General features: G+C 30.4%; 1 protein-coding gene across 4 annotated transcripts in view; it reads left to right on the top strand.

The window, feature by feature from the left end:
• Positions 1 to 215: 215 nt before the first annotated feature.
• LOC111690758 (cadherin-89D) overlaps positions 216 to 23206 on the top strand; it is a 104875-nt gene continuing 81884 nt past the window's right edge. The window contains exons 1-13 of one of the 4 annotated variants that reach the window (XM_046949350.1): positions 218 to 830; positions 13274 to 14040; positions 14107 to 14360; positions 14685 to 15321; positions 15383 to 15706; positions 15769 to 15932; positions 15996 to 19103; positions 19438 to 19506; positions 19572 to 19835; positions 20426 to 20580; positions 20682 to 20994; positions 22714 to 22866; positions 22931 to 23179. In XM_046949350.1, coding sequence (XP_046805306.1) covers positions 722 to 830; positions 13274 to 14040; positions 14107 to 14360; positions 14685 to 15321; positions 15383 to 15706; positions 15769 to 15932; positions 15996 to 19103; positions 19438 to 19506; positions 19572 to 19835; positions 20426 to 20580; positions 20682 to 20994; positions 22714 to 22866; positions 22931 to 23179 — 6566 coding nt within the window. In that variant the 5' untranslated portion in view covers positions 218 to 721. Of the gene's footprint in view, positions 831 to 13273; positions 14041 to 14106; positions 14361 to 14684; positions 15322 to 15382; positions 15707 to 15768; positions 15933 to 15995; positions 19104 to 19437; positions 19507 to 19571; positions 19836 to 19915; positions 20062 to 20425; positions 20581 to 20681; positions 20995 to 22713; positions 22867 to 22930; positions 23184 to 23206 lie in introns of those variants that run through there. The other 3 variants (XM_046949351.1, XM_046949349.1, XM_046949352.1) reach the window with 3 other exon arrangements.

The following is a 23206-nucleotide window of genomic DNA, read 5'->3' as shown; positions in this document are numbered from 1 at the left end:
GCTCGGTAAAAACAGCAACTCACTCAAGGAAAGTTCATAACATTTCCCATTGGGTGTCTAATTTTAAAAGACTTGTTAGTTTATATATTTCTTACACTATACACATGCTTGTAAATTTTTATGGTCTTAACAAGTTCTCTGGTTATATTGTTGTTTAGAGGAAAAACTAAACAAAAAACTAAAAGTCGCGCTTGAAACATCTTTGCAACTAAAACAAGACTCCAGTTGATGTTTGAATGCGGTTCGTGTTGCAAGTGTTAAGCGGTAAAAATAAGAAAAAAGAAACATAATAGAAAAGATTTGACACAAAATATTATAAAAGAAAACCAAAATAGTTATATTTCAATACAAAAAAACAAAGATTGTTAAAAAAAAGAAAAAGTAATAAAATATAAATAAATAAAAAAATTAAAAAAATAACAAAATAACAAAACAAAGTTTTATTAAAGAAGTGCCTTGAAAAATTCACAAACAAAATGTTGTTGTTACATGTTTGAAGTGTGTGGGTCAAGTTTATTAACCCACTTTACCTTTTAAAGGATTTACAATAAGAAACTGCAGCTGCTGACCAAAAAAATAATATTACAACAACATCAGCTCAACGACCTTAAAACCATAAACTTGTGGTTTGCCAAATGGTTGCATTTGCAACAAACGCAACGTAATATTTCAACTGCAACTTAAGTCGCAAATTTTTAGCAATAACAAAATAAAACAAAAAATGATTTTACATCTCCTGCATGTGGATTTTAAATCTCAAAATTGTTTATGCTTTTTTAGTTTTTCATTGATTTGGCTGTTAATACTGCATCATTTGCACACTGCAATAGGCAAGTTCAAATATAACATTTTTCATTGATTTTATTTACAGTTACTTAAATTTATAGTAAGTTTATTATATGTATGTACAAGTGCTGCTGTCATAATTTATAAAAAATAGTAGTGGAAAAAGTTCATATTATGTTCGCCTATTAACTATTGCCTCATCCGTGGCATTCACTCATTTCTTTAATTCCACATAAATGTATTTTATTGACCAAAATGGACTTGTTCATGTTTATGCTGTTTGTTAGTTTAGTTCCACGAAATCTATGATGAGTTACATTTAGCAACGATAACTGACAACACCAAAATATAATCATTTAGACAACGTACTCCAGGTTGGCCGGTAGTTGCCTGCTACGTGTGTGTGTGTTTATTAGTTTTTTATTGCAAACATGTTTGTCACTTAAGTCTTTTGTTTTTTTCTAAAGTGTATAAATGTTTGTTTAAAATGATCCGTTAAATAACCCCGTTTTTCGTTTAATACTCTGACGTATGTGTACTTGTTTCACAGTGGGGTCTTGAGAATGAAAAGTAGGAATACTTTTTCTGAGAATATAAATATTTATGTCCTAATATCTTATGATAAACCATTCTGTTGTTATTTTTTGTAATAAATACATTTAAAAGCAATTTATTATACTTTTAAGGTCTTATTCATAACAATTTTTTAAAGGTTTATCAGACAAACTTTTAAATTAAATTTATTTTATAAAATGTAAAATAATAATATCGAAACAAATAATAAATATATTTTAAACTCATGTCGTCAAAGACATGTCACATAATTTTGATCAAATGTTTACTTAACATTTAAAAAAAAAAAAAACGGATTTGATCTTGCTTCATGGAATATATTTTTAAATAAATTTAATTATATTCTGTTCCATTAAATGCCTTAGTTTTTAACACATAAACTAAAGTTTAGTTTTGAATAAAAGTGATTATTTTTCTTATTTTTTCTTTTTCAAAGCGAGGAATTGAATGCGTATTTAATTTTAAAATCAGTATTTTTTATATTTTAGTTTTCAAAAAATATGTAAGACTAAGTTTCACAATATGTTATAAAAAACTTCTTTTAAAAAATATTAAAAAAAAATTATTAAATTATCTTTTTATGGAAAACTTGAGAAAATTGTGAAAATGCCCTTGTTAGAAAAAAAAATGGTAATTATAATTTTTGTAAATTTTTCAAAAAGTTCTGATTTTTTTCAAAAAAAAAAAAAAAATTATATCACTTGGAATTGGAATTTTCTACGTTTGGCAACTTTTGGTATAATTCTTTCGATTTGTAGCTCTTTCCCAAAAAAGACTTATAAAAACGACGTTATGATCGTAGTACAGAATATACTCAATCATAAAGCATTAAAATAAAATGAAATTGCTTCTTTTTTCTTACGATTCCGTATTTTGCTGGAATACTAACTGAATGCGTAATCAAAATTCAGAATAGGAATGATTGCGTTTTTATGGTTCGTGGGTTCGATTCCCAACAGAAACTATGATCTGCTACAATACATCAGAATAGGGGTTTTTATAAAAACTTTTCAAAAAAAAAAATTCTTTAAAAAAATATCGAAAAATTATTTAATAAAGAAATTCCGAAGCATTTTAGAATTAATTCTATTTTCATAACTTATTATTATTAACAATCTCCAACACGATCAGTGGTTATAGATAATACAATATAATAACAAGAAATATTCATTTTATATTTAACAAAGTGTATACATGAAATTTTCAGTAAACAAAAGAAATCAACCAATTTCACGAAAAATAATCATTTTTGTCCTATTTTTTAATGAGTAGAATATTAAGACTGAAAATTTGCTTTCTATTTTAAGATAATTCGAAAAATTTTTTCACATGCTTTTTTACCAAGATCTATTTCGCACATATTTTCTTACCTAATAATTTTATCGGGATACAATTGAACTTGCTTGTGCTTAAACTTTAAAATACATATTAGGGTTATAACTATCACTACGTAGTAGCCAGTAGTGTTCTGATAACAAAATACTTTTTCACAGGTAATCTTGGTGCCATAACCATTCTCGTAAAATCGATTTTCTAAAGCCATTCTCAAACAAATATTCATAATTTTTTAATAATATTTGGAAGTTAATTTCGAAAGGAGGGTAAACCGCAGCATTTATAGTTATCAATCAAATCATTTAACGACATTTTCTTCCGATTGGTAGAAAATCACTACATTCTTTTGAAGGAATACCTCTCAAACGATGCGTATTAATGTACTAAATACGAGAGAAATAAAAAACATTTTTTTTAAAAAGCCTTCAGTTCCCTAACAGCGATTAAAAATATTGATCTCAGTACAATATGCTAAAAAAAATTCTGCAATCTTTTTGTAATGGGTCTCAAAAATTCCGTAATTTTAAGCTTAACATGGGAAAAATAAATACATTTTTTAGACTATTCATGGCCCGCAAAACGACCTTTAGTGTAGTATAAGTGTAATACAAAAATTGACCAAACCAAAAGCCAAACCATTTTTTTTTAATTTTTCTGTATAATCTTAAAATAAATAATTTTTCTGTATAATCTTAAAATAAAAAGTTTGAAAGGAGGATGTATACACATCAAATCCGAAGAAATACACCCAGGTCTCTATCGGGCCTGTTGTGCGCTCCTTAACCAGTGCCGCCGGTGGGAATCGAACCCACCACCTCCGGTCTACCAGGTTAGAACACTAACCACTAACCTACCGGAGGCCAAATTTTGATAAAAAACGAAAGTAATACACCTATCCAACCCATTAAAAATTATTTTGTTTATTGTTAATCAGCTCAAAATAATGGAATTTTTCAGTACATTAATCGATTTCTACATGGAATTTTTAAAAATGGCGTTCCTCGGGACACTCTTATGTGTATATACCATTTTCATTCATTAGAACTGATCAAAATTAGTTCTATATTACGAAAACAAAATTTAAAATTTTATTAAAATATAATGTAGCCGTTAAAATTTTCTACTGGTTTGGTTAGTCTTTAACATTAATTTGCATAATGATCTTTTAGTTGGAAATAAAAACAAATAACATTCTAATTAGCTAAAACCAAATATATGCCTTAAGATATTTTGTTTTTATTATTCTTATTAATTAATCATTTGATCGTTAAATAATTTTACAGCTAAATTTCATTCATTTGACATTATTACATATTTTTTAAGAATTCTACTAAAAAAACAAAATTTGTTTAATTAATGAAATGATGCGAAAAAATTTGTCAACTTAAAAACTTTTAAAATTAGCGGTTTTCAAAATTGTGTTCGAAGATTGATTGATTTAAAAACGTGACTGAAATGTATTAAATATTGAAAATAGTTAAAAACAAAAAATACTACTTAATTGCTCAAATAATTCCAGAAGGAATATATATTTCGAAATTCTCACCTTCGACACTGGTTCTGTAAACTATTGAGATCATATTTGTATGTATTTAACTCTATTAGAACAGTTTTTTATGATTTTTCAAAAATATTTTTTTGGAAATTATTAAGATTAGAAATAATTTTTCAAAATAGTTAAAATAAGTTAATGAGTAAGTACAAGTTATAACCATGTTTGTGCTTATAATTTTAACGCGAAGATGATCTTTAGAACAAATACTTACCATTTACAAAGAAGGGCTTTAGTAAGTTATTACAAAAAAGCAGTTCAAAAGTTGTATTGTTTTAAGCAAGAAAGAAAGAAATATAGTTGCCAACAAATGATAAAAAAAAATGTATTTCGGAACTAAAGTAAATACTTAAGAATCGCAATAAAGTTCAAAAGACAGTTGTGAGATCTTATAACGTTGGCAGTAAAATGTTCTGAAAATGTCTTACAATCGTATAAGCTTACAATTTTTTTCGATTTTGGTTGTTTCTAACAATTTTGCAAGACAAAAATTATAAATTGACTGAACATTTTTGTGATAACATTGTAAAATCTAACAACCGTGTATATGTAGCTATAGAATACTAAATAATATAGAATTTTTTTTAAAAATATTTTTAATAATCTCTTATTATTTACTTATACCACTGTTCATATAAGATGCACTCTCTTAGTAAAGTGCTTTTCAATCGTTACTTTTTTTCCTTCTTTCTATTTACAAGCTTTTCAAATCCATTATATTAAATCGGGATTGTGACGATGATGATGATCATCATAATCATCATCATCAGCTGCAGAGTGTGTTGTCATGTACCGCTTCTGGTTTTTCTAGTCTCTATTAAATCATAGAAAAACACAATTATAAATGTTTGAAATAATAGTTTTTCTATTTGGTATCTTTGGATTTTGGTTTGTCTACCAAAACTTGTTGCAAATCATAAATATAGCAGAAACACACACGCCGCAGAGTGGTAATAAATGAACATGTTTGGGGCCTTTTACTTGTTTGTGTCTCTGATGGATAATTTGGTGGTTAATAATTTTTCGTATAATTAACGCCTTAAGTTGTAATTTTTATAACAGAAATCCTTCCTGATTTTTTTTTTATTATTTTCGTATACAAACAGATTTAAATACAGACATTAAGTCAGATGACGATGACTAAATGTTTAAAGGTTATGAATGAATGTTTAGCGAAGGAACAAGTTTTTTTTAATATAATATTTCAAATGTTATCAAGAAACTTTTATTTAGAACTTATGTATAAGAATTCAATGACAGTTATTGATGTTTGTGTCTTCATTTTTAGTATCTTTATTAGTTAACATTCCTGAGAGGTTTACAAAGGCTGCTCTGTCCTCAATTGGCTGATTTGTTATGTGTCTGGTTTGGTTTTTGCTTTGAAATTAAGATTATTAATATATTGATTATTTTATACATCGTATTTGAAAGATGTAGCTGCAAACTTGATTATTGTTTTAAAAATAACTAAAATATTGTTGATCTAGTTTTTGTTTATACAAGATTTCTTAAGATTGATGTTAGTAGTATGAAAAGAAAGAGGTTAGGGGAATAAAGTTTGAAAAAATAATCTAGGTTGAAATTGCCATGCAAATTTAGAAAAATTATCAATAAATTTATAGAATTTTTATAGTATGATATGCATGAAAATATATATTTAATTGATTTTAAGAAATCTAATTTTTAAATTGTGTTAATGCTTTTTGTTTATTGTTTATTAAATTTCATTCATTACTAATTTTACAACTCATGTTTATAGACTATACTTGTTCTACTTTCTTGTTAAGGCCAAAGATTTTTTATTTTTAGTTGTCACCTTTGGAACTGACAACGATTCTGCGTTATTGAGTCCTCTCTAATTCTTGCTAAGAGTTCAGAAACCTTTAATGTAATCAGGCCTGTTACATGCTCCTTTGCTAATCACATGGCCCATTGTTGTCTTTACACATGGCCTTTGTTTTGTCAATACTTATTTCTAGGATCATATTTCTGGGTAATGTAACCAGGTCAATTAACTTGCTTTGCATGTCGTCGATTTTAGGGAATAGTTAGCATATATCATCTTTATTTTAGCATGAGCTCATCCAACACAATTGCGAAAAGCAAGAGAGAGAGATGCGCTGCAGCCCTATTGATATACATATAATCTCTCAATTATGATTATCCCTAACGTGGATCGCCCCATTCATTATAACATTACCTTTTTTGGCAGTTTTATAAGTGCCCTTTTGGTTCGCTGAGGCATGGGCATTGTTGCCCTCTCCTGGGGAATTGTTGGCCTCTCCGGGGGAAATGTTGGCCTCTCCTGGGGATTGTTCCTTTTAAACACTAAAATAACGAATGTTCATTCGTCTACATCCGGAATATCGAAGATTATTCTGTTTTGCATTGAATGATTGAGTTATCGAAATATCCGTACTTTCCTTGTCCTAGATGTCACTGGATATTTCAAAGTGTTACCTCTATCGCTTAACTTTAGATTATATAGAGTTTATATTTTCTTCCTTTTTTAATGCTTCTGTTTATAGCCAATTTTCCTCATCGTTTTATAATTTGTTGGTAGACAGTCCTTGAACATCTCTACAACACTTTCATTCCTAGTCTGATCTTGAATTAACTACTATAAATATCTTAAAGTTTGTAGATGATGCCATTTCCGTCCGTCCGTCTGTCTGTCTGTCCGTCCATGTTAAACTTGTAATGGAACTATAAGTCGCAATTTTCAAGATAATTTGATACTTTTTTGACCAAAAACAAAATTTTAATACCTTTTATTTTTTAATTTTTTAAAAAAAAATTGCTTCAATTTTATTCATATATTTTTTATTCAGTTCTTAATTTACAAAGGTAAATGAAAACCATTGTATAAACATGTGAATATATTTCGGCTTTAAGCTGATTAACTTTAAAAGTAAAAAAGTATTTTTTTTTTTTTAATTTGTAAGCTTAGCTTGTTACTTGTTCTGTATATTTTAAAAAATTTTACTTTTAAACATAATTGATGCACTTTTTCCGTATTTTAACAAAAGAACAACATATAATATTAAAATTTAAATAAAAACATACCGCATTTTTATGCATGTATGTCTTCCTATCATGCAATTGAGAAAATGCGTTTTTTATTATGATTTCTTTGGTTTGTTTTTTAGTATTAATTTCGCTTAAAAAGCGAAAGAGTTTCCCAACTCAGACAGATTTTTATATTTTTTTTTAATTTCATTTTTTTACAATACAAATGAAGTGAAAACAATGTAATTTTTAACAGCATATATCTAAGATCGTGCGAATATCTGGCAAATAAAATCGTATTCGTCGCACAATTTGGAAAAAAATAAAAATTAATTTTTTTATAGCAATAAAAACAATTTTAACTTTTTCCTTGCCTTTGATAAAACAAGAAGAAAAACATTGAAATAAACTATTTTTGCTGAAGGGAAAAAATTCAAAATAAGAAATTTTTTCCTAAACAAAAAAACTTTCTAACCACCCACTAATGATAATAAAGAAATTATTTTTTTTTTACCAGCAGCCCGACTGCCAACTGCATTTGTTATTATTACTATCTGTAATTCCATTAAACTTGATGCCTAGTATTTGGATGACGATGATTGCAACACTTGTTTAAAACAATGCAAACAAACAACAGAGCATCTGCATTTCAAATGCAGACAATGTTTTCTTTTACTTAGTTTTTTTATTTGTTTTTTGGGAAGGCAACATTTTTTTACATGTTGTCTTCTTTAAACTAACAGACTGGCTTGCAGTTTTGTGAAATATAAAAATATTCATGTGTTTCATTGTTGTTGATTATTGTATTTCAAATAAATTTTTCCCACCCTCATGACATAATTAATTTAAAAGTCTATTTGTGTTTTTTTTTTTTTTTTTGCTTAAAAGAAGTTGCATCCGTTTGTAAATATTGAATTGCTTCCAATTGCAAATTTTTATGTAGTTTTAAGAAAATTATAATCACAATAATAATGTTAACAAAATATGTTATAAATATTTATAAGTAGGTAGTAGGGTGGTCCTGAGATTTTAAGATTTAATACATATGTATGTGGAAGTTAATAACGGAAATGTTTAAAAGTTTAAAATAGAAATAGAAATGTAAACAATTTCCTCATGATGTTGTCTTTACAGAAAAATGTTAGTTTAAATCTTTGCATGATTTCACGAAAATAAAATTCATAATTTTTACGAAAATTTCATATGTAATACAAAATTATTCAAACCAATCAATTTTACAAGTACGAAAACCTTTCGTAACTGATTTTTTTACGGAATATTGTTTTTTTTTTACAATAATAATTTTATTTAGTCATAATGAAATTTAGAAATTATTTTTGTAACTCAATTATTTTTTAGTGTATTTATTTAATATAATAAAACAATTTTATTACTATTACACAGTAAAATTAATTTCCTTATGATTTCCAAAACTATAACAATCTTTTTCATAAAATCTGGGAAAATTTATAATTTGTTTTACGAACATAAAATGGTTAAATACATATTTGTTCCAATTTAAAAAAATTATATTTTTTATAATTAATGAAATACTTTTTACAACTTTTAGTCTAAAATTACAAAAAATATTTGTTTAATAACATCATTATAGAATATAACAAATTGTTTTTACAACATTTTATAAAATTATTAAGTTTTTCATTACATTGTATTTTCAACAAACAGACGGACAAACATAGCAAGATCCTATTACATATATACATACGTTTGTAGATCTTAGAGCAATGGTTGGTTAACGTGGTAGTTCACTGCACGCGAACTGTCAAGTAGAGTTTAAGAAACTCCGTTTTAACCGGACCACTTCACTCGTTAGATGTAGTTTTTTTAATTAAATCCAGCCTGTAGAGGTGCGAATGTCATTAAGCTTACACCCAGATATTCCGCCAAGGTTAGATATGAAGTAACTGCAAAGAAAGCGGTTTCTCTTTGCGGCCAAAGCAGGGCATTTACAGAGAAGGTGGAAGAGCTTGTCTTCCTTTTCTCTGTTTTGAGGAGCCCAAGGCGACTTGAATGTCTGCCTGCCCACTGTCCTATTGTTTCTAATATCAGCCTCGATAAGTCCCTCCTTCTTCAGTTATTGAGATGTCTCGTGTGTTTCTCATTGAAGGAGGGCTATATTATCTTGGCCCCTTTACATGTGTCTATGTTATAATCTGAGGATACTGCTCTTGATAAAACCTAACGGAGTTGCTCCAAAAACTGGTGTTGGAAATATCAATAGACGATCCCGATCTAACAAACTCATCTCCATGTTTATTACCAAAATAGTTTCTATGCGTAGGTACCTAAACCAGGGTAATTTCGGGCAGGCAATCCAGCCTTAGTGAGAGAAGTGCCACTTAACTATCGACAAAGATTACAATGTTGCCGCAAAGACGATTTTAATGAAAAGACAAAAATATAAATATAATACATAAATTTGAGAAGATGGTACAGAATCACACTGATTCCCACCAAAATTCCGTTTCAATGTCGAGAAAGGTTTTTTGTGGTTCAAAAATGTTTGAAGATCAAGAATTGTAGCCATTACAAATAATTAAGGCGCCATTGCAAATATATGCTCTGTACATTGATCCTTGTATTGAGCGCAAGTGATAAATTAAAAGAGAGCTTTGGACACAAAACGCCTCGAATTTGGAGGTTAATATCATTTAAAAAACTATTTAGTAGTAGGGATTAAAAGCCTTACAGTCCTAACCGTGAGACGTTTCACTTCAAAACGAAGTATCTGAAAGTGGACTAAATCGTTCATAGCCTCAAAGGATGAGCAGTTATTTAGAGTCGAAGTCTATACTCTTCCAGAATGATGGTCATGGTGGAAATTAAATTTTATAAATTTAATAAGTATTAAAATTTTAAGTATCATAGAATGTCCAAATTCGCGTAATATTAAATATGTATATTAGAAGTAAGCCCCCTAATATTTGCGAGTATTCTCCTTTTAATATCACCAGTAGTTTATAAAGTGCGATATAATTTGTTAAATTTTGTTTCTCAGTACTATTGCCAAGAATAGTTTTTTTTTTTTAATTTGACAGATTACCACGATGATTATTATTAAGATTTTTTTCTGAATTTTATCATTGCAGTTCAGTGTCTATTTGTTGTTTGGAAATGAGTTGTGTTGATCTAAGCTGTGTAATTTTCTCATTAGTAATACTCTCAAGATTTTTTTCTTGCAGTTATTGTTGTTGTAACACGAGTATTTAGAAATTGCATTATAATTTTTTTTCCATTTTTTGTTTCATTTTACTTCCATAGTTGCATATTTTATGAGATTATTTTTATGCTGTTGCTATTGTATCTGTCAGATTTTTGTTATTATTTTTTTATAATTTAAAAAGTTTTCTTTAAAATATTTTAAAGAAATCTCGAAAAAAAATAATCCAAGGTAAATTTTGTTAAAAGTAGGTGAAATTTTTGTTTTTATTTTCTTACTAAAAGAGAAATTTTTGGAAAATTTTTAGTAAATAATTTGTGATTTAATAAACAATTTATAAGCTTTACCAAAGAACTTAATTCTGATATTAATCGAGAGATAATTAACAATTTATGAATAAATGTATATATGTGTGTATATCCTTTTCTTTAACAATTGTTAAAATTTGTTTCTATTTCTTTTTTAGCCTTTCCTGGTCTTGTCTTTAATTAGATAGAAAGGAAAAAGTTTTAAGTTTTACTTTTCAATATAATGTATTTTCTCTGCACTTTAACAAAAGAACACCATTTAATTTATAATTTAAATAAAAAAAACAATCTTATTAATGTCTTCATATCATGCAATTGGAAAATGCGTTTAATTTTTTTTTATAATTTTGCTCTAAAAGCGAAAAAATTTCTCAAGCTTATTTAAAAAAGCTTAATGCATAATGCAATAATAACCACAGTATACATGATTTAACTATGTAAATATTATTGGAATAATATTTCGAAAAAGGGAAACAGGAAACTGTTATTGTTAATATGTAATTTTTTTGAAATAACAAGAAAAATTTTATAAATTACAAGTGGATTATGTGAAAATTAAAAGTAACCTAAATAAGCAACTTATATTTCCATCGAAAATAAAAACTTAGTTTATTGCACTGTGTGGCATAATGGACATTTTTTTGAAATAATTCATTGACATGGACATATGCAAGGAAAGTCCTACAATTCTCACAAAATTATAGCGAAAATACCTCAAATGTAATATTTTACAATCTCGTTTTTATACCCTTCACCTTCGTTAGTTTGTCATTCCGTTTGTAATTTCTATAATATAATTTTCCGACCCTATAAAGTATATATATTCTGGATCCTTATAGATAGCGGAGTCGATTAAGCCATGTCCGTCTGTCTGTCTGTTGAAATCAGTTTTTAGAGGTCCCCAGATATCGGCGAGATCCGAATCTTCAATAATTCAGTTAGACATTCTTTCGAGAAGATCGCTATTTAAATCAGAAAAATCGGTCTATAAATAACGGAGATATGAGGAAAAATTCGAGACAACCTCTGAAAATTTCATCAAAAAAACCACATTTTTTCATGCTTTGTTAAAAAAAACAACAACACTGTGAATTGGATAAAGATGTACATGTGCGTGTGGAAAGCATTTGGTTTTATTCAGCTGTGTATTTTTTTGTATGTTTGCATGCATGCTGTTCTGTTCTCACGAAAGTAAGTGGGTATAACAAGAACAAGGAGATAAAGCAGTAATATGTTGGTAATACAGCTCATATTTGTTTGAGGGTGGTAATACAGTTTGACGGTGGTATTACAGTACAACGGTTAATATTTCTTTCTGCTACAGTTTATATTTGTTTGTGTGTATGTTATGTGTGACATGTGTGCAGAGATACAAAATAAACAAGTAGGAAAGTATAGTCGGGCATGGCCGACCATATGATACCCTACACCATGAGTATATTTTTACAATTTTTACTTTTATAAAATTTTTATTTTTTGTAAAGAAACTTTTATGTTGAATATTACCATAATTCCAAAATATTTAAGCCATTTATTGATAAAAAACTAAAATTTCTAAATGAGGCTTTATATAGGTCAAATATGGGCCGATCCTCGGTAAATTTGGGAAAAGGATATATTTCTAAATAACAGTTATTTTTGTTGAGTTTCATTGCGATACAAATGGTTACAAGTCAATTTTAGACGTTTAAGTCATTTTTTGAAGGAGGGTTTGTATGGGGGCTAGGGTCAAATATAGGCCGATCCTTACGAAAATCTGCAGTATCATTTATACTTATATAAAACTTATTTGTGCCAATTTTTAGAGAGATAGCAAAATATTTGACGTAATTATAGCATAAAAAGTTCAAAACGGGAGGTACGGTTGTATGGGGGCTAGGTGAAATAATGGACCGATTTCAACCATTTTCAATAGGCTTCGTCCTTGTGCCAAAAAACATGCTTGGTCCAAATTTCATCAAATTATCTTGAAAATTGCGGCCTGTACCTTGCGCACAAGGTTTACATGGACAGCCAGCCAGCTACCCGGACAGACGGACGGATGGACGGACATGTCTTAATCGACTCAAAAAATGATTCTGAATCGATCGGTATACTTTAAGGTGGGCATTGGACCAATATTTTTGTATGTTACAAACATCAGCACAAACGTATAATACCCTCCCCACTATAGTGGTGTAGGGTATAACAAGAACTGTTTTTTAAAACATACTTGGTGAAGAATATTACTTGTTAGTGTTCACATTTGCCCGGGTCTAGAAAAATATTTTAGGAATAAATAGGGAACATATCTACTTAGGTTTCCAAAACTGGTTGCCTTTTTCTGATGTGAACTTTGCTATACTAGAACATGGGGCCCAATGTTAAAATTTTGATTATAAAAATAGGTTAAAATCGGAAGATCGGAGGAGCGATCTTCCAAACACAAGAACTGACAAGTCTTAAAATTATACAAGCATTTATAACATATTTTATACCCAATTTCTTTTTTTATATAAATTATAACCAATTTGCTTTCTTCTGTTACAGGTCATCCCGGCTGTGCCTTTCACGATGGCGTCTCGGCGGAAAGTGAAGGTGTACGCTTCATACGTCTACGTGAAGATGCTGAAACGGGTAAAGAAATCCTAACACTTAAAGCCTTTCCACGTTCCAAAATTGCTCTACAATCTGCCGATAATTCAGGAGATCATAAATATTTTGCCATACATGAATTGAATACCACCTCAGTGGTAGTAACACTAACAAGATCTCTGGAAGATCTTGTAGACAGAGATGTGCCAAAAAATCTATTAAAATTTCGCATAATATGTGCGGCTAAAAATGAAAAATTAGAAGAGGGAAGTTATCTTTCCGTAACAGTGTATATAGAAGATGTTAATGATAATAAACCAGAATTTCTAAATACACCCTATATAGTGGATATAGACGAGAATACACCACCTGGCACTATAGTATTTGAGGGTATACAGGCATTTGATCGTGATAAACCGAATACTCCTAACTCGGAGGTACATTTTAGTATGTCTACTGTACCCGAACAATTGTCAGCCGATGGTAGTCCTTATTTTGCCTTGAAAAGTCCTCATAGACCTTTGTTGATTTTAAAAAAGGAATTGGATTTTGATAATGGCATACGTTTATTTAGTCTACCATTATTTGCCTGGGATCGTGGCACCCCAGCAAATCAGGTTAATACTACTATTACGATAAATGTTAAAGATGTTGATGATCTGCCGCCAAAATTTACGGAGGGTGTGTATCGTACTAAGATTAATGAATTTTATCCAATGACGGTAAGAGTTTTTGTAATGATAATATTTTTTGTTCCTCTTTTATTTATTTTTTGTTATTCTTTGTAGGGCATGCCCATAAGAATTCCCTTGTATTTTGATCCACCTATAATGGCTTTTGATCAGGATTCTTTAAATGCTACTTTAGTTTACGATATAATATCGGGCAATGAACGGAAATTATTTCGTGTTAATCCTCATAATGGCATTATGTATTTACAAAAGGAAATCGATTTGGAAGAGGAAAGTTTACCGGGAAATACTTTTGTTTTGCAAATTGAAGCTAGACAAAAGGATAATCCTTTGAAAAAGGCTTTGGCAAGGTGAGTAATTTTTTATATCGGTTGATATCCACTTTAAATTTTGTCATTCCGATAATCTAAATATGTAAAAAAACACTCTAATAAATTCTGTGGGTCCATATGTGACCCAAGCCCCCATAAAAGGTCATGTTCCGAAAAACTTTCTTATGTTTTTATCAATATCAATACACGGTATTGCAATCCAACACAATTTTAATATAAAATAGCATCAGGATCGATCCATAAAAATAATAGTTTATTTAAAGCTTTTTGAAATTAAAATCAGATTTTTTTATTTACAAAAAAAAATAAACTTAAAATATTTTTATTCCATTTTTCATTTAGAATCGAAGTGGAAATCCTTGATCTTAACGACAATGTTCCCGAATTTGAAGCTGATTTTTACAACATTTCCATTGTGGAAAATTTACCCACCGGATTCAGTGTCCTTCAAGTCAATGCTATCGATCGTGATCAAGGAGAAAATGCCGAATTTCTCTATAACCTCAGAGAGGAACCTGAAGCTAGCGGAGCTTTTCGCATTGATTCACGTTCTGGTTGGATTACCGTACGCGATGATCGTTTATTAGATCGTGAACAACGGAAATCAGTTCATCTTGAAGTAGAGGCTCTGGAACGTACACCTTCATACATGGAGGATATAAATCTTAAGAGACCAGGACCGAGTAAAGTTAAGGTGGAAATAACACTGCTCGATCAAAATGATAACACGCCAAAGTTTGAACATGGAAACTTGTACGAATTTAAAGTGCCCATCACAGCCACAGTGGGTTATGTGATAGGACAAGTTGTGGCATTGGATCCCGATGAAGGACCCAATGGTATGTTGTTGTATGAGCTACAGAGACCCAAGAAAAGTGGTTACATACCTTTTCGATTGGATAATAAAAATGGTACCATCTATGTGGCTGGACCATTGAGAAGGGGAAGAATAGCGGTGTTTGTGGAGGCCAGTGATCAGGTTAGTAAAATTTGCCAGCGTGGTTTTTCTAGACTATGACACAATTCTATTATTTTTTTAGCCTTTAAATCCTTCCGAAAGACGTTTCTCTTTAGCTGTTATAACCATTGAAGTTTATGCCACCATTGATGATCAGGCTATAGATTTCATAGGGGCACCCTATGAATTTTGGGTGGGAGCTAGTGCTCCTTTGGGTACTTCAGTGGGTCAGGTGCGCACTACACTTATTTACGAGGGTGAAGATGAAATTATGTATGATCTTTTGCATACCTATTCGGAAGGAGTACCCTTTGCCATAGAAGAAAGATCGGGTATTATTACAGTTATCAGGGAATTGTCAGAATTCACTCGCAAAATTTATTATTTCGAAGCAGTGGCTAACTATGTAAGTTATTATGATAAAGCCTTAACTAAGAAATTTATTTTCAAAAGCGTTATTATTTATAGCTTTTTGCCAACTCTACACAACCTTTAAAAATGTCGCGCAGTTCACAGCCTTTGACTACTGTACCGGCCCCCGATTTAACCGACGAGGGAGTGTTAATAACAAATGTTACCATACATGTGGTAGCAAAACCTGAAGCTCGTGTTCCCCTTAGGCCAGTTATAGAGTAAGTTGTGATGCTTTATTGTAAAGATAAAAATAATCTATTGATAAAAACATTTCCTTTCAGGGAAATAAACATGAACATTATAAAATTCCACATTGAAGAAAACATAGTCGGAGGCATAATTGGCCAGTTGTTGTATAAAAATGGCATAAATATTGTTAACAATGATTTGGAATCCTATAGAAGTCTCCCCGCAGAAACCAATGTTACTCTCAATTCACGATTTCGCAGCAGAAATCAAAGACAACAAATACGCAAACGTTTGCCTAGAAGGTTGGTTCAGGATAATAACATAAAACTACGCTATATTATAGCCAATCAGCAGGAAGTTATTAATAAAATTACCATAACTGAGGATGGCACTTTGCTAACATTAACCGGTTTGGATCGAGAGCTAAAAGATAAATATGACCTGACAGTTATAGTGGAATACACTACCGGTTTGGTGAGTGGTGCAGGTATTTATCAAGTGGAAATTAAAGTAGATGATGTCAATGATAATGCACCCGAATTTGGGGATGTCAGTTATATGGGTTTGATTAAGGAGAATAGTGCAAGAGGTTTGGAAGTGGCCCTTAATAAGCCTGTTCTTATTTCCGATAAAGATTTGGGCAAAAATGCTGAATTTAAAGTTGTTTTACAAGGAGACTATAGTGAAATGTTTAAAGTGGAACTGGTAAATCAAGATAATGCCACAGTTTTAAATACTCCACAAATATTTGATGTCTATAATTTAACCGAACAATGGAAAGAAGATTTTAGATATCTAGAAATGCAAACCGATTTAAAACCCATCAATGTGAAAATGAACAATCAACCTTTTTTCAAAATTTCTTACTCAGGCATTAAGCCTTTAGATCGTGAAAAGGAACAAATTTACTCCCTCAAAATATTAGCTGTTGACAACGGCGGTCTAACTTCTTATGCCAATTTGAATATTCTTATCGCAGATGTTAATGACAATGCTCCCATGTTTGAGAGGATATCTGTGTTCAAAGACTCCAAAGTGGAAATTAGGGAATATACCAATGATATGGAAATATATTTTGTAGAATCATCAACCAATCTTATGCCTACCATGTCTGCCTTATCTTCAAATATAGTAATTCCTCCATATTTCTTGCCCGGCTCTCCCCGTTTACATACCGCAGAAGGTAGCTTCAATAATAGCCAAGCAGCGAGACCAAGATCTAGATCTAGAATGCGTGCTAGATCTAGGATAACAAGAGCCATGTTACCTTTAAATAAATGCCCTTTATTTGCCGTCTATGAGGATACTCCAGTATTAACCAAAATTTTGCAAGTTACAGCCACAGATGAAGATTTTGGTCGTAATGCCCAAATACGCTATGAAGTGACTGCGGAACATGTAGATCGTTTAACACAAGTCCAAATAAGCAATAAACATCTTAATATTAAATATTTTGCTATAGACAAATTAACGGGAGATGTGTTAGTCAACTATCCCCTAATAGCGAACGTTGAAATTATGCTAAATATCACAGCCTCCGATATTGATAATCTTCAAGACACCACCTGTCTACGTTTTGTGGTAATAGACGTTAATAATCATGCTCCGGTCTTTAAGAAATCTTGGTATAGTTTTGATACCCAAGAGGGAGATTATAAAGATTCAGTATTGGGTCAAGTGGTAGCGGTAGATTTGGATTTTGGCGAAAACTCCAATATTTCGTATTCTCTAAGTGAAACAGATTTGCCATTTAGAATTAAACCCGTATCGGGTGTCATTAAGATAATATCATCTTTGGATAGAGAAATCAGAGACAAATATACATTCCAAGTCATAGCCACAGACAATGCTGAACCGTTATACCGGCTCTCTACCTACGTAGAGGTAGAAGTTAATGTTTTAGATTTGAATGACAATAAACCTGAATTTATTGGTTACGATGATGTTACCAAGGCTGAGTTATATATACCCGATGTGGCCGATAGAACTATGAAGGTGCCTCTGTATAAAGCCTTCTTGGATCGTAATACCAAACCGGGCATGTTTGTTAAACAAGTTAATGCCATAGACAAGGACTACATAGGTAATGGCAATGGTTTAGTGTTGTATTCTTTGCTCCATCAAGAAGGTCATGGTGTACCAGTGTTCCATATCGATTCCCGAGAAGGTTCCATTACCACCATTAGCAATTTTAAAGGTTACAATGATTATGAACATTTAAATGTCACGGTCATAGCTGCAGATTTAGGCAGTCCTTCTCTAAGCTCCACGGCTATAGTATTGGTTAATCTGCAAGGTCAAGCAATAATAGAAACCACCACTCCTAAGATGGAGGAAGTTTTAAATTTTCAAAATGTTTCCTTTTTTCAACATCAATACTATGAAATACAACTATTGGAGAATAATGAAGCCCCTACAGAACTTTTAAAAATAAACTTTACTAAAGATTTTAATCCAGAAACTTTACGCTGGTCCTTATGGGTAGAGCAGGGTTTAGAGCACCAAGAAGAGAGTCATGAACTATTTGAATTTGATGTTAAAACTTCAACTTTGTATGCATTAAAATCATTCGATCGTGAACAAAATGATCATTACCAATTGCGTCTTAAAGGCGAGAAACCAAATCGGGAGGCCAGAACATATACCCATTTATCCTATCCCGTTATCGATGAACGTTTGGAGGGTTTAGAGAACAATGAATGTCGTTTGGTGTTAAAAATTCTAGATGAAAATGATAATGCTCCCAAATTTAAACAATCCGGACAGCCCATCATATCTGTTGTGCCACGCTCAGCCACATTTGGTTATCCCATTACTCGAGTTGAAGCTATTGATCCTGATTTGGGTCTGAATTCGGAAATACGTTATCGTTTACTCAATGAACATTCACATCTTTTTGGTATTGATGAGACTTCGGGCAAAATTCGTTTGATTGCTAATATAGAACCTTCCAATGATCGTGTTTATGGTTTTGATGTTAAGGCCACAGATCGTGCTGGAGCTGATGATGGTCGCAGTAGTATTGTAAATGTTTTCGTTTATATAATCGATGAAAAGAAACAAGTGCGTATTGTTGTGGCGGGCAAACCGGTAGACGTGGAGAAGAAAATCGATGCTTTAATGCAGGGCCTAAGTGAGGCCATTGGTATGGAAGTCAGAGTGCGTTTGTTGGAACCTCATATTGGTGGTTTGGAACCGGCGTAAGTGTGAAAGTTTAATTTAATCAAATTTTTATTTTAAAATTTTCAAAACGTTAATTTTTAAAAATTTAAGTATTTAAATTATTTGATATAAAATTATCTTTTATAGAAAATTATTTCATATTAAAATTTTATATAAAAATATTAAATGTTAGAAAAAGTTTTTTTATTCAATATGTAATTTTTTGAATCATGGAGTTTATTTATTTTTTTAAAATTGGTTTTGAAATTTTTATATTTTTTAATATTGTAAATTATTTCTAATTAATATCAAATTCAAAAATCATTATGTTTGTTTTAAACATGTTTATTTATACATTTCAATATTTTATAGCACCGATGCCTATATTTATGCCGTCGATTATCGCTCGAATTCTGTAGTTGAAATGGAACAGCTACAAGAGTAAGTTTGATTATCAAACTAACAAATATCTTACAACACCCCAATGAAATATTTATTAATTATAGATCTCTAGCTGCCATACAACTTGACACGCTACAACATCATCAACAACAACAACTTTTACAAAACAATCCCAATGGTCCCTGGGATTCCAGTAAGGCAATGCCACGTATTATAGAATTGGCAGAATTTGGTCAATTGCCGCGCAAGTCTACTCACAGTGCAACATTCTGGAGTAGTTTAGAAATAGTAGCCATTGTTCTAGTTGCATTTTGCGGCATAGGAGCAGCCCTTACAGCAATGTGTTTTATGTGTATGCGACAAAAACGGTAAAAGAATTTAAAAATTTAAATTTTTCGTTTTAATTACTAGATTTTAAGAGGAACATTTTAATTTTATATTAAAACAGACTGATGATTTTACACTTTCCCACTTATTGCTAAAAATGAGAGCATTTTTAATTAAACTTAAGCGTTTAGTTCTTAAAGAAATTTAGTAATTTATACAATTCAGAATAAAAACTGATCATTACAAAAAAAAAGAGAATCTTGGAATTGTTGTTTTAATTATTTGTTTCATTGCAAAAGTTGTTCATTGGCAACAGTGACAACAACTCTAACTCCAACAACAATAATAATCATTAATCTTTAATTAATAAAAAAATAACGGTACTTTCTATATTAGTAAAAATTTAACCTCATTTCCAAAATGAACAAATAATAAAAATGCAATGATTGTTGTACCAACAACAGCAAAGCGTAAACAATTCTAAGCTTCTCTTGTAAAATCATACAAATATTCCAATAATGCCAACAATGTTCCTAGATAATTAGCACTAAACAAACATGTTTCTTGTTGTAGTTGCTCTCTTTTTAAACGCATTGTAAAATACAGTTTTTATTTTATCTCCTTCCAATAGTGGTCTTTGGTCACAACAAGAATTTCCATCATCCGAAACTGGTTTAACTTATACTATAGCACGTGCTGGTCTAGATTCATGTCGTAGACGCCATCATCAAACGCAAACAGTAACACAAGATCCACATCTTCAACAACTACAACGCCAAAGTCAACGTAAATATGCCAACTACTTTTTTCAATGCATTTATTCTATTTTATTTAGAAAGTAGTTCCTTAAAAACAGTATTGATTTATTTACCTTTACTCTTTTCTAGAATCATTGTGTTCTTCTGGCAAGACCCAATCGACAGCGGTGGCAACACAAAAACTATCTCAAGACTGGTCAGCTGCCAAATTGCAATCACCACAACATCATCAAACGCAACCTCTCAGTCAGTCTCATTCATCATTATCGAAGCAGCATTCTTCATCATCATCTCACTATCATCATCAACATGCTCATCATCATCATTCCCATAATAATAGTAATAATCAACAAACACAGCAAACACAAAATAACACACAACATCAATATGTTCCTCAAATACAACATCAGCATCAACATCATCATCAGCATTTAAATAATGAGTGAGTACAACAGATTTTCCTTGTTTTTCAATTTTTCATTAATTTAAAATGGTTTGGTCTGACACAATTTCTTTGATATAAAATACGACAAAAATGTATGGTTTTATGGGGAATCTATGAAACGGATTTAAAACTTACTTATACTTATTAATTGTTCTGTTTTTAAATTATTAGAATTTTATTCCATATACAGATATACAAATGTTTTAAATATATTATTTTTACTTAATTTTATAAATTTAATTTAAAATTGAAAGTGGCACAATTACTTTGATACAAAATGTGGCAAACATTTATGGTTTTTATAGGAAATATGTGGCACGACACAGACGTTTTAAAAAATATTATTTTTACTTAAATTGGTATTATGGTTTTATGAAAATTAAATTAAACAAGTAATCTTATATACCCTTCACCAAGTATGTTTTAAAAAACAGTTTTCATTTATTTTGTATCTCTGCACACATGTCACACATAACATACACACAAACAAATATAAACTGTAGCAGAAAGAAATATTAACCGTTGTACTGTAATACCACCGTCAAACTGTATTACCACCCTCAAACAAATATGAGCTTTATTACCAACATATTACTGCTTTATATCTTTTTTCTTGTTATACCCACTTACCTTCGTGAGAACAGAACAGCATCCAAACATACAAAAAAATACACAGCTGAATAAAACCAAAACATCTCCACACGCACATGTACATCTTTATCCAATTCACAGTGTTGTTGTTGCTTTTTTAACAAAGCATGAAAAAATGTGGCTTTTTTGATGAAATTTTGAGAGGTTGTCTCGGTTTTTTGCTTATATCTCCGTTATTTATTGACCGTTTTTGCTGATTTTTATTGAAGATTCGAATCTCGCCGATATCTGGGGACCTCTAAAAACTGATTTCAACAGACAGACGGACATGGCTTAATCGACTCCGCTATCTATAAGGATCCATAATATATATACTTTATAGGAGGTGAAGGGTATAAAAATAATGTTAAGAAAATTATTATATCCGAAAAGTTTCGAAAGACTTTTTCAGTCAAGAAATAGAAAATTCCAAAAGTATTTTTGAGGAACCAAAAAGTACTAAAAGAATCTCATTCATAAGGGCCGTGATGGATTAATAACTTTGGCTTTATACCAAGGTTTGGCAAAATTGTTATATTGTTCTTTGTTTTTGATACAATTCTATCTTCAAAAGTACAATGGTATTCATTTTGTACAATTTTAAAATTTATTTCCTTATTGAAATAATAATTTTAATATTTTACTTTTAGCACAAAGTTCAGAAAACTGCCGACTTTGATAAAATTTTTACAAAATCTCGAAAGAGGATATTGTAAAGAATCCTAGTAGGACTTTAAAAAACTTTTTAGGATAATTTTTTATCCGATCGCTTTTCTATTCTATGAGTTAGTATTGTCTAAATTGTCTTATTTATTGGCTAGGCTAATAAATAATCTTTAGTTTTTAACCACTTTAAACTAGACTTTTAGAGTATTTCTAGAAACCATAAAAAACCTGGAGTTCATGTACCATTATAAAACTATTTGCTTTACAAACAATCTTAGCTTTTTGAGTTCTTTTAATTTAATATGGTGAAGGTTTATAAAACTTTTAATATTAAGTGCTTTAATGGTGTTTGGTGTAAAAAGAAATTAATAATGAAAAAAAAGTAAAACTAAAAAAATCATTAACAAATCCATGTTATAGCCAAAGACAACGTGAATATATTGATGTTCCTTTACCCAAGTCTGTAGTTAAATCAGCAGCTTTAAGAAATGCCAACAACAGTTTGGATGATGATGTTAATAATTCATCACCATTTGTATTAAAATATAATGCCTGTCAGCCTGTAAATAATCTGTAAGTATTAGAAAATTAAATGCAAAACAAAACTTAATTTTATTTTTAAAATATTCGTCAAAAGCTCTCCACATTCCTTTGAAACCTCCATGTTTTCATTACACTCCAATGGTCAGGATTCGGGTGTGGATTTTCTAAGCAGTCGTGAACTATATGAAACTTCACCCGATTCTTTTGATTCTCAAGCTCGCAAGGGCACTCATCAGTCGCTATGTCCGCGTCATGCTAAAGAACATCATGTGACGTTAAAACATAATAAAGCGAATTTAATAACTATCAACAGTAAAATGGATATAAATAATACGGATTCTAGGTATGTATGTAATTCACGTTTATCATT

Source organism: Lucilia cuprina, chromosome 4 (genome assembly GCF_022045245.1).
Source record: "Lucilia cuprina isolate Lc7/37 chromosome 4, ASM2204524v1, whole genome shotgun sequence".
Classification (NCBI taxonomy): Eukaryota; Metazoa; Arthropoda; class Insecta; order Diptera; family Calliphoridae; genus Lucilia; species Lucilia cuprina.
This window is presented reverse-complemented; position numbering and strand designations above follow the sequence as displayed.